The following is an 11914-nucleotide window of genomic DNA, read 5'->3' as shown; positions in this document are numbered from 1 at the left end:
CGCGGCATCAACGTTGAAAATCTCCTCCTCACTCCGTCGGCACTGAAACTTTAATATAAACTTCTAAAATTTTCTAATGCTGTTTATTCAGTGACGAAATTATTAAATGAAATTATTTTATCCATTAAAAGATAAAATATAAAAAATAGAGATTCTCTATTTAGAAATTTCTTTAGATAGAAAGACTTTTTTAATAAAAATATTTAACCTAAACAGAACAATTACCTTAAAAAAAAGTCGATTGATTTGAGCAAAACTGAAATAAACCAAATGAGAAAAAGAAAATATAAAACAATAACCAATAAAACAAAAAACTAAATGCAGAAAAACATGAGCCCAAAATCATATCAGCGCTTTAAATATTAGCCAAATTCAATCCCGTCTTGTCCCAGCTAGGTAGCTATAACACCATGAAAGCAAACACTGTTTGAAGTTCCCAAAATAAGAGTATATACTACTCAACGGCATTGATAAGATGAGGGACATAGAAAAATGCCATTATGACCACCATCTCTTCAAGAGGCGGAAAGACTTTAATTCAAGTATTCCATATTTATTGTTAAAATAGTCAAACTTATTGATAATTATATGTTAAAGTATAAGTTTGATTTTTTAGGGTTACAAAAAATTTTAGTTTAGTCCTTTAAATTTTAAAATATGTTGAGTTAATATAATTTTTTATCCCTAAAACTTGGGTCCATTTTTATTTTCGTCTCTCAAATTTTAAATATATGGTTTTAATTCTTAAAATTTAATTAGTCTTAAAACACTAGTCTTTAAAGATGTAACAATATTAAAATCTGTTAAAACATTGTAAACGGTGTTAAATCAATAAGTAGATTTATCATATGGCACCTTACTAGATTTTGTGTAAATAGCAGGCAAAAACAAAACAAAACATGTCCTCAAAACACAATGCAGAGTATGATAATATTGAAGGGGATCAGTTCTGATAGTATAGTGCAGCAAGCAACTCCTCAAACAAACTATGAGGGAAAATGGAGCTAAACAGCATTATTTTGAGGATTTTTTTTTTTAATTCTCTGTTATTCACATAAAATATAATTGGATACCATCTAGTGAATTCACATAACCACTTTAATGATGTTTACAAAATTTCAACAGATTTTAATACCGTCATATCTTAAGGGACTAACTTTTTAAAATAAACTAAATTTCATGGATTAAAACTGCGGGTTTGAAATTTAAAAGACTAAAATTAAAATAGGCTAAAATTAGGGACCAAAAAATATATTAACCCAAATATATTTTCAGTTTCTTAATCTAATATGAACACTCAATTTTTTTTGTTTACCAAAATCTTCACCGTGTTAATCCCATTAATAGAAAATGCTAATTAATTATTAAATTTTAAAAATGCTTGATTAGCATTTATTTGCAAAGTGACGATGAGTCGGTATTTTTCATTAATAGTATCAACAGTGTTAATCTATTTATTTCTTCGGTAGAATGCTGGCCTCAGTCCAAGTTTTTTTCAAAATTTAGTTTATTTATTTATTTATTTGTTAGGTATAAGCATTCTTCTCAAGACAATATTATTTGAGATATTATTGAGCACCAAATATAATCACTTTTTTCAGGAAATTCGAATGTTGGTTAGTCATTCTCAAAGAATAACTTTTTTTACTATATTTAACTCCTATTGGTAAAATTTCTTTTAGAAAATGAGCCAAAAATTATTTCTTTGTTTTTTTTTTGCCAGAGCTAAAAATTATTTTGTGGATCCTTAGCCGATGACCCTCCAAATATGTGCGTGTGTGTGTTGACCAGAATATGGCGTTTGTTTTAGGCTGGTCATTTATATCGGCCCACAGAGCTGGGCAAGGTCTGGCCTTATCAAGCAAACTTTGAGACCCGGTTTTGGTACGCAGGACTGAATTTTGATGATGTATTGCAATTTGCAATTGAGATTGGAATTGGAAGTCGGTTTGTTTGAAGGGAAAAAACCCTATAAAACACTTTAAAAAATATTTTTATATAAATTGAGATAAAACTCCTCTCATATATTTATCTCAAACATTGTAAATTTACTTTTGAAAAGGTAATTCAATATTCGGAACCTCCAAAATCACTTAAAAAGGTGTTTTAACATAAGTCGAAACAAAATTCCTTTCACATACGTACCTCGAACTCCATAAAGTTACTTCTAAAAAGCTAATCCAAACAGTCAATGAGATTGCCTGTGCAAACGAGGATTTTAATTCGCATTCATATGTTCTACATGCTTATCAAAATGACATAATAATTATCGTTATATAGTGTTTCCGAGCAAGTATGTTGTCTGGAGTATACGTCTCACAAGAGCTAGTCTGGTGTCCCTCCAATTTTTAATACTATCTTCGGCCCAAATTATAAGACTTGGTTTGTAAACTACAAACGAGGTCTTATAATTAGAACTGAAGATAGTATAAAAGTTACTTGAGTAACTTGTATCGGTTAAAGAAATCAAGTAAATTAGTTAATCATAATAAATATGACATAATCAATATAAAAGATCCATGTATAACATTAGATTATATATCAGTTTATAAGTTAGGTCAATTAATTTAAAAAAAAAGATAAAAATAGGAGATAGAACTGATTAAAACTTTATATTTATAACCAAATACAACCCTCGTCTGAGTCATATTCATATATTAAGTACTAAAGGTGATATTTAATTGATGCTATATGATGAAAATGAAAGATATTCCTCATTCTTCAAAACTAGGTTCTGCACCAAGGGTATTATTATCTGGTACATTAAACAATTCATTCGAATGATACCCTTCATTAAAAATTATGGTGTCTTTATATGCACCAGTTTTACTAGTAGTAGTATTCTTTTAATTCTTAATTTAAGACTTATTTAACTAATTTAATTATATTAGGAAAACTAGTTAATTATAAGGTTAAAATTTATAAAATTCTCTTCAATTTCACATAAGTTGCATATAACCTCTAGATGTTTGAAAGTTTAAATTTAATCCCTATAATGTCTCAATTTTAATTTAAATTCTTGCCTGTTTGAGTTTGAAACTTGGGGAGATGGAGAGAAACACATACGACCAAGTAAGGCAACTAAAACCCTAATTGTTTAGGCAAGAATCATCAAAAGACAGGAAAGGATCCAACAAATTCCCAAGCTGCTCTGCGACCAATTGTGAATGGCAATCTAGAGGCAAACCCCTAATCTGAATCCAAACAAGCACATAACTAAAGAAAACCTGCTCAATATAGGCACATGTGGGGCTGCCATTTGCATACTGCTAACGTGAGTCCTTGCAACGAGCAAGACCCTTGACTAAATATAAGATGCTTATAGTTATCATTAGCTTATTGCGTGATTGGTGACCGGCCACTTGAGGATCGTGTGTCTATATATCAGCAGCATGGCAACCAGTGTTAGCTAATTACCTTTGGTTCGAGTTTATGGAGATTAATGACAGTGGGGAGATATTCTTTTTATATTTATGATATATCCTTCTTAATCTGATATAGCAGTTTCTGTCAGTAACTTAATGGCCAAATAAATGGCAAGGGACTTAATGTCAAAAATTAAGACGTTAGGAAGGTTAGGTTTAAATTTAAAAATGTCAGGAGGTTATATGTAACTCATTCAAAGTTAAAAGGGATTATGTCGATTTTAGCCTAATTAGAATCAATATGATGTTATTCACCCCAAAAAAAAAAAAGGAGTAATATGATTTTTTTAAATCCCTTTTTCTTTGGATTTACAGATTCATAAAGTCTACATTTTGATCTTTCATGTGTTTGATACTAATAAGCTATTAACAAAAATTAATTTCCTAATACCAACTTTTATTAATAATTCAAACTTGGGTAAATTTAAGTATTAAAACATGAAATCGAATGACAATAATTTTTTTAGTTATTGCCTAAAACAAATGAATTATTAATAAAAATTAACTTTTCAATAGCAACTTTTATTGACATTTCATATTTGGGTAAAATTAAAGTCCAGAAACTTAAAAGTAGATAATATCTATACTTCAGATATTACCTAAAACAATAAACTATTAACAAAAATCGATTCGTCGTAACATCTTTTAGCAATATTTTAATGTTTTCCAAATTAGTTCACCCACCCTGATATTGCATTATGTAAAATTAGCAACCTGTTTTGTTTTTTTATGCCCTTTAAATGTCATTTTATGAAATTTTCCTAATATAATATTTATAAAATATTTTATTTATAATTTATAAATAGTGACGATTATATATTGGATTAAAGGCATGTAGAAATCAAATCCCACAAACAAACTGTGTCGATCAAAACATGACGTGTATTAATGTATGAATATCAAACAAATATGTTGACAATGCAAATTGGAAATAGAATCAAATTAAATATCATAATCTGAAATTAATCAAGATTAATAGCCTAATCAAAACATTGTGAAATTAAGAAATCCTAAGAAGACACATCATAAAAATTAAATGTATATCATGAAGAAGAACATGAAAAAAGGACTATGCACAAGCAGGTGCATTAAGGTTGATGAGCCGTGCAAAAACAATGGAATCAGCAGCAACAGTGATTGGAGAAAAAGGATCTACAAGCACTGGATCCATGGAGGGAATATCTTGAGACTCAGTCAAACTCAAAACTTTTCCATTCAATAACACAACGTCACTTTGAATGTTTCCATCCTTGGGAGTCAAATGGTACTCCTCCCTCTCCTCTAAGTTTGACACTTGTTGCTCTGGGTACAAATTCATGTCCATATTAATAGACACATTGAAGGAAGTAGAATTCGACATGTTTATTAGTAATATGCTCACACCAGCCTGTAAATATCCAAAAAAGTGTAAACTTTTATTCATGGGAATTAAGAATGAAGAAGAGAAACTAAACATTTTCAGAATGAATGAATGGATTGCTTACCTTATTCTTGGCACAATGAGCATATGCACGTAGATATGGTGAGCCTTCATGATTTACAGAGAGTACTTTGGTTCCCATAAGCCGATGCCATAGTAAAGCTCTGTTCAAGAAAGACATTAATAATCACACTTCTTTTAAGGCGCACGCATACTAAATGAAATCAAAAGTCATACCCATAATAATCTGGGTTAGGAATGAATGATGTTGTATTAAGCAAACCATAGTTTCCTCCTATCAATGTTTGCCTACAGTAAACTTTGTGGTTGAAGGTTGATGTCATGCCTAGTTGATCCAAATACCTAGTGCTCATTGAAAAGCACATCAACATAAGTTCAAGAAAAAATTCCAAAATAAATAGAAAAAAGAACAAGAAATCAGCTCAAATTAAATGAGGGATTAGTTAGAGTATGACCAGAAGCCATTGACAAAGGTATGTGATACGTCTTTGCCTCCACTGTTATAGGCTCCTCCAGATTCACCAACCCATGCTTGAGCCCATGGTGCATACTCTTTCACACTTGTTGATATATCTTTGAATGTTTGAGCAACCTGGCTTAGAAAAAATGGATCTTGCACCTTGTTAATCAAAGTCTTATCCACACCTACATTTATCATAAAGATGGAGTATTAGACATTTTCTAAAAAATTAACCAAACATAAGTTATGTGTTCACTTGGCCTCTTTGTGCCTGAAGGAATGCCCAAAATAAAAAAGAGAAAATAGACAAAAAAAAATTAGTTAGTTAGTTGGTTAACACCTAGCTTAGTAAAAAATAACAAGATGGAGAGTTATGTTACTCACCAGCACCCAAGTTGTAAATATGGTGGGAAACTCCATCAACAACATTAGGTGCTGTATTTTGCAAGAAACTATCAAACCATTCCTTCTTATAGAAACCACCCGGGGCTAGCACTTGCGGTCTTGTAGTGGGATTTGGGTAAAACATATTAACTAATTTTCTAAGCTCAGTGATATCTTTTGCATATTGCACACTTTCTATTCTGGCACCAATGCCATCACCACATAGCTCATTTCCTGCCACAAATTAGACTTTGATCATAAACCACAATGCACATTAACAAACTATGAATTCAAGTTCAAAGCAAAAAACTTTGTCATACCTAATTCATACGAATCAATTTTGTATCCTTTTAAAACAGTGTGAGCCATGAGGGTAGCAGCATTATGTGGGTTCCAATTACCAACCCAGAGAACTTTGTCATCCATGGATCTCTTCTTTCCATAAAGAGCATTCAACCCAAATGTGAGTTTGACTCTGCCACAACATCAACACCATATCATAAGAATATAGTTGAGCCAAGACACACATATATATAGTTATTGATATAACTAGAGATCATAGTGTGAAATGTTATGTCAAGAGAATGAGTGGAATATACCCGGTTTTGTTGAACAAGTCATTGATTTGATCCCATCTAGTATGATTAAGACATCCAGAGCTAAATCCAAACAGGCCATCTTGGTTCTTTGTGAATCTTGGGCAATTTTTTGGATGTCTAAATCTATACACCACTTGATCTTCTAGTGACCCTCCTAATCGGATTCTTAGAGGGTTAAATGCTGCACCAACAAACAAATTATCCATATAAACAATTTGATCTTTCAATGTATAGCAGTTAGTTTCCGGTAGCTTTTATTGGGAGGAGAATGGAAGAAAAGAAATTTGGCTGAGGGAATGAAAGAGAGAAGAAAAATGAATGATAAGTTAGCAATGCTAATTTTACTTTATTGTATTAGATCCAATAAAAATAGAACGAATTTGGAAAATTAATACAAAATCTTCTATATTTTTCAATCCTTTAAGAAAAATGAGGAAAAAATATCAAATATTTTTTCTATCATTTTCCCTTCTTTGTTCGATTCAAGTGATGAATTAGGAGTTACAATGAAATACATGCATGAATGAAGAAGACTTCCAAAAACTAAAAAAAAAAAAAAGAATAAAAAGACGATGTCAAGCATGAAACTTCTGTTAGTCATGAAATTTACTTGAGAAAATAAAATGTCATACCTTTCATAGCATTTATCAGAATGTTGTTATCCAAATCCTGTCAATATGGAAACAACAAAAGATAAGATGCTTATAGCTGATTTTTGATAGCACTAATTATTTCAAAGGAAATTTTAAATCTTATACCAAATTGAGAATCCCCGCTTGTCCCCAAGGACATTGACCATAATCACACTTATTAGAAGGCCACCAATCTAGAGTTGCACAGATAAAATTTTCATCTGTATTGGCTATTGATGTTATCACTTTCACATTAAGTTTTACATCTTCTGAATGGCACACTAAAAAGATTGAAGCAAGAATAATATACAGGAAAACTGATTTTGCTTCCATGATGGAAATTAAGATGAGAGAAAAGAAGCACAAGAAAATTAGGCAATGTTTCCTACATTTATATGGTCAATTTAATGGTAAATTTATTCTCTTTCCTACTCAAATGGATGAGATTGAGATCATGTTACAGGTATATCTCCTTTTGTTTTCAGAATAATATAACTAATCATTATTATTGACTACTAAAATAAACCATAGAATGTAACAGTATTCTCGCTTTGATGAGTTGTTTTAACAAAAGGGGTTGTAAAAGAAAATCCCCTCTCTTTAATATTAAAATTGATCTGTCATTTTAGATGATAATTACCAAAATTAACTAACCCTTAATTATCATTGTCTTGGGCTCTTGACCCAAAAAAATGTCAATGCCAGATCTAAGTATGGCAAGGGAACACTAATTTTTAAAAATTCTTTGTTAATATTATGGGTTTAATTTTGATATTGTGCCTCATTATTTGAAATTTTGGATCAGATTGAGCTAAACACATTCATGATTGAATTATATAATGGGTTAAATGGAAAATTTGCTCTAGAAGGTTTTTTTAAAAATCTATGGAAAGGGGAAATTAAAGTTTCCACTGAAGTATGGAAGTAATTTATTGAGAAAGATTTAGGTAAGTTCTACTTCCCTATGATTTATTGTGCATTTCCAAACATATCCTTAAAAATATAAAATAAAATTCAACTAAAAGAATGTTTTAGTCTTTAGCATTAAAAAAAAAACCATATTTATCTTAAAATAGTCAAATTTATCGATAATTATTTGAACAAAACAAGAAATATGAATTCTTGGCAATTTCAGATAATTAAACAAAACAATAATAATAATGATAACGATGCATCAATAGTTTTTCGCTATTATTTAAATCAACTTATCATTTAGATTTGGGTAATATAATATACAAATATATCCACTGTGTTAAATTCGCGAGTTAACTCTCTGAGTTTAACGTTTTTACGTTTTCAGCTAACAAAATCGTGTCGATTCACTCTTAAGCTTTTAATAATTGTAAATTTGGTTAAACTTACGAGTTTATTTACTAAGTTTACTGTTTTTACGTTTTTAACTTACAAAATCGTGTCAACTCGTTATTAAACTCATGCTAAATTTTTGGATTGGATTATGTTTAGTGATTTTATATATGAATTTTATAGAAATTTCTTTGTTGAATGTGATAAATTATGAATATTGATGAATATAATTTCAATTATTTAAAATTAAAATATATTTAAATGAAATTGTTCTCAGTTTTGATACATTAATGATTTGATTATATACTTTTATTACTAGTTTATTAATAAACGTAAATTCTTATGAGTTTACAATCTGAGTTTATATCATTATTACGAGTTTGTTTAAACTCATGAGTTTGATAACCTTGAATATATCTATAAAAGGCTCTTTTACTTTTAGAAAATGTTAGGACTGAGGAGTTCAAACTAAAACTTGAAAAAACTTGTTTTGGAGATCGAAAAGTAATACATCTTTTCAAGTAAGAAACAAAATGATGTCAGGTTTAACATCCTAAATTTTATTTTTGGATTTAAGCAGCAAAAAAAATATAATTAAAATATTATTATTTAAAAAGTTGAAATTTAAAAGTAAAATGAAATAATATAAAATATACTAATATTTTATTATAAAAATAATAATATTTTTTTATTACTATATTTATAAAAAAAAGTAACTTTTCCACCAAAATTTTGGCAAAAAAGTAAGTAAAAATTTATTAGGGGAAACTTCCCCTGATAAATATATGAGGGGTATTAAATATACCCCCACAATTCATTTGTTTGCTTCATCCAATAGGAGAGAAAGAGAGAACAAGTGACAAAAGAATAAAATAAGCATGCCAGTTCTCTTGATCATAATGGTTGGCCCTGTTATTAGACCTTTGTAGTTTTTTCTTTTTCTTAGTCTAGAATTGAGAATGAGCTCTCGAGCAGACATCTCTTGCACCATAATTCATTCTTGGGTAGTGTAGAAGGAGGGGATCTATTGACTTGATATGAGTGGGGTGACCTTTGACCGGGTTACTCAACATAGAAAGTCAGGGTACCTTTCATGGATTTATAAGGAGGAGTATGATGGATGACATGGGAATTTATATAGTTATGTGTTTGTTACATCTGTAGTTGCATATTTTATCACTTAAAAATTCACGTATAAGCATTACTTCATCGACTTACCATCCTGCTTACATATGTTGCAAATTGGTTACTGGTTACTAGGACTTAATTGTCTCATCCCGTTGTTTATTATTGTTTTTCAGGAGAGCCAACTAGTTCGGCTTGGCGCGATGGAAAGTAACCAGAGGCATAGATAAGTATAGCCTAGTAGTCCTCTTTTGGCTTGGGCTTACAATGTCATGTATATTACCATCTTAGGACCATGTTTTTATTAACATATACTTACTTTTATTTGATTGTCAGATAACTGTATTTAGTGGAGTATTGTTAGAATGGTTAGAGGCCATAGGACATTATTGCTTGTGTTTCTCTTGTGGATTGAACATGTGTATGACTTGTAGGTTGGGCTTAGCACCTTTTGTTTCTTGTACTCTAAATCTTTGTGGGATGATGTTTATGTTGGGTTTGTAGGTGATTACTGTGCCTTAGATCCTTATTTTACTTGTTAAACTTTTAGGTGTTTTGTGTATCGAGTCTCTTGTGATGTTTTCGAAATAACACAAACCCTTTGTAATCATGATGGTGTTTTAATACTCTAGTCTAATTCTTTTTTTAACCATAGTTACCGTCTTAAAATTGTTCTATAATTTTATATTTGAAAAAGGTCTTTTCACCTCTTATGAATGCTTTTCATAGCATCTCTCTAAACTTTCTCTCTCTCTTTCTAAAAGCTTGTTCTATCTGTCTTTAAGATTCAAATATGTTGTACACTTGCCTCATATGAGGATCCTGTGTATTATAAAGAATCTGATTATAATCCTGTGAGATGATCTCTATCAGTTGAAGAGTCTTTAGTTCGGAGTATTACCGATTGAGGTCCTAATGTGGTCTGTGTGAGGCATGGAGAGCTGTTTGATGAGACCTTGACATGATAAGACTTGTAATTCTCAAGACTGAGTCTTTGAAATTCGAAGAGACTCACCGGCATGGTATTATTTTAAACCTAGGCATTCTCTTTTACTACACCATCATTCGCATACTCTACTAATTTTGTTTTCTTTTTATTATTATTATTATTATTATTATTATTATTATTATTATTATTATTATTATAGCTGGTTCATAACTTGACAAGAAAATGTTTGAGAATTAAGATGATCGCTTTTGTGATAGGAAAAAGAAAGAAAGAAAAGCATTAATGGCTTTTGCGTCTCAATGTTTTTTTTTTTGGGGGCAATTTGCGTCTCAATGTTTAAATGCAAACATCGACGTGCGTTGGTCAGTGCTATCCCAAAAATGTTATAAATAATACTACTTAGCTTCCCATACTTAATAAAAAATTCAGTTAATTAATTTGAGTAGGATAAGAAAGCTAAATAAATTACTTATATATCATATGTTTCATGATCTCTGTGAAATACTTGCACATGTATCATTAGATTACATATTAGTTTATAAGTGGGAAAAATTAGTCTAGAGAAAAACAATAAATATAAATACTTTAAAGTAATTTATTTATTTTTCTTAATATTTTCAAATTAACTAGATGTAATATGATTTTTCATAAGGAGAAAGGCATATAAAAGGATCGTGGAAACATTAGAATCCCAAAATGATTCTTCCGATCCTATGAAGTCCTTAGAAATTACTTTAAAATTATTTTCTTTGTGAGAAGACTTAATCCTCTAAGTGAAATTAGCCATCACTTGTTGTCATTTAATAAGTTCTTGTTTAATTTGAGATCATAATTGAGATCACAAAAGCACGTATTCACATAATTTGAGATAAAACACCTATCACCTACTTGTTAGATAGGATAATCACCCAAGATAGGAGTAAATTGGATGATATTAAATTATGCACAATTAAAAATGAAATAGAGAAAGAGTTAGAATGATATCACTAAAAGAAGGGGGGACAACATGTTGATTTATATTGGTATGGTCTACCACTTGACCTACATCCAGTTTTAAAAGTACCCATGAGTGTTTTATTATTAGCCTATTTGGGTCAGCATTTAGATCCATAACAAATAGCTTTTGCAATCTTAAGTATGTTTGGGCTCTTAGCTTGGTGTTTGGATAAGCTTTTTGCCCATTTAACTTATGGTCAAAAGTTGGTTTCAATCCTGCTTTTTGGACAAGCTTCTCCTTCCTACTTATGGCTTATATGTAATCGTACTTTTAATAAATTTCCATGAGTTGGTGGGGCCATGTATTATTCTCTCTTCTCTTCTCCCTCATTTGTCTCATGCTTCTCTCTCACTCTCTCTACTAGCAATGCGAGCTCGTGTACGCATATATATGCATAAATAATTTTGAATTTTTTAAAATTATGTTTCACTTTATATTTACCAAAAAAAAATTCTGATATCTCTAATGTTTTAAAACATATTTTAGTCACTAAATTTCACTTTTTCATATTAAAATAATTTAAATTTATTATATTATGTAAAGGGAAAATGACAGATAAAGAAGGTGGAATATCTGAAATTCCAATTTGGAAAGCTA

General features: G+C 30.1%; 1 protein-coding gene across 1 annotated transcript; it reads right to left on the bottom strand.

The window, feature by feature from the left end:
- Positions 1-4494: 4494 nt before the first annotated feature.
- On the bottom strand, positions 4495-7274 carry LOC114758734 (heparanase-like protein 1). Its single transcript, XM_028947828.1, has 9 exons — positions 7068-7274; positions 6942-6978; positions 6310-6490; positions 6031-6185; positions 5711-5944; positions 5322-5511; positions 5083-5208; positions 4910-5009; positions 4495-4812 (listed from the first exon to the last, which is right to left on the bottom strand). The coding sequence occupies exons 1-9, from the start codon at positions 7272-7274 to the stop codon at positions 4495-4497; spliced, it is 1548 nt and encodes a 515-aa protein (XP_028803661.1).
- Positions 7275-11914: the final 4640 nt, after the last annotated feature.

Source organism: Neltuma alba, unplaced genomic scaffold (genome assembly GCF_004799145.2).
Source record: "Neltuma alba isolate B1F8T4 unplaced genomic scaffold, ASM479914v2 tig00010746_pilon, whole genome shotgun sequence".
In the NCBI taxonomy this organism is placed as follows: domain Eukaryota; kingdom Viridiplantae; phylum Streptophyta; class Magnoliopsida; order Fabales; family Fabaceae; genus Neltuma; species Neltuma alba.
This window is presented reverse-complemented; position numbering and strand designations above follow the sequence as displayed.

What these genes read in the sequence shown, in the direction of transcription:
- LOC114758734 (XM_028947828.1), bottom strand. Translation starts at nt 7,274, where the DNA reads ATGGAAGCAAAATCAGTTTTCCTGTATATTATTCTTGCTTCAATCTTT. An exon ending in GACTTGTTCAACAAAACCGG is followed by an intron (nt 6,186 to 6,309) that starts GTATATTCCACT and finishes ATGTTGTGGCAG; the next exon opens with AGTCAAACTCACATTTGGGT. An exon ending in CTCATTGTGCCAAGAATAAG is followed by an intron (nt 4,813 to 4,909) that starts GTAAGCAATCCA and finishes GGATATTTACAG; the next exon opens with GCTGGTGTGAGCATATTACT.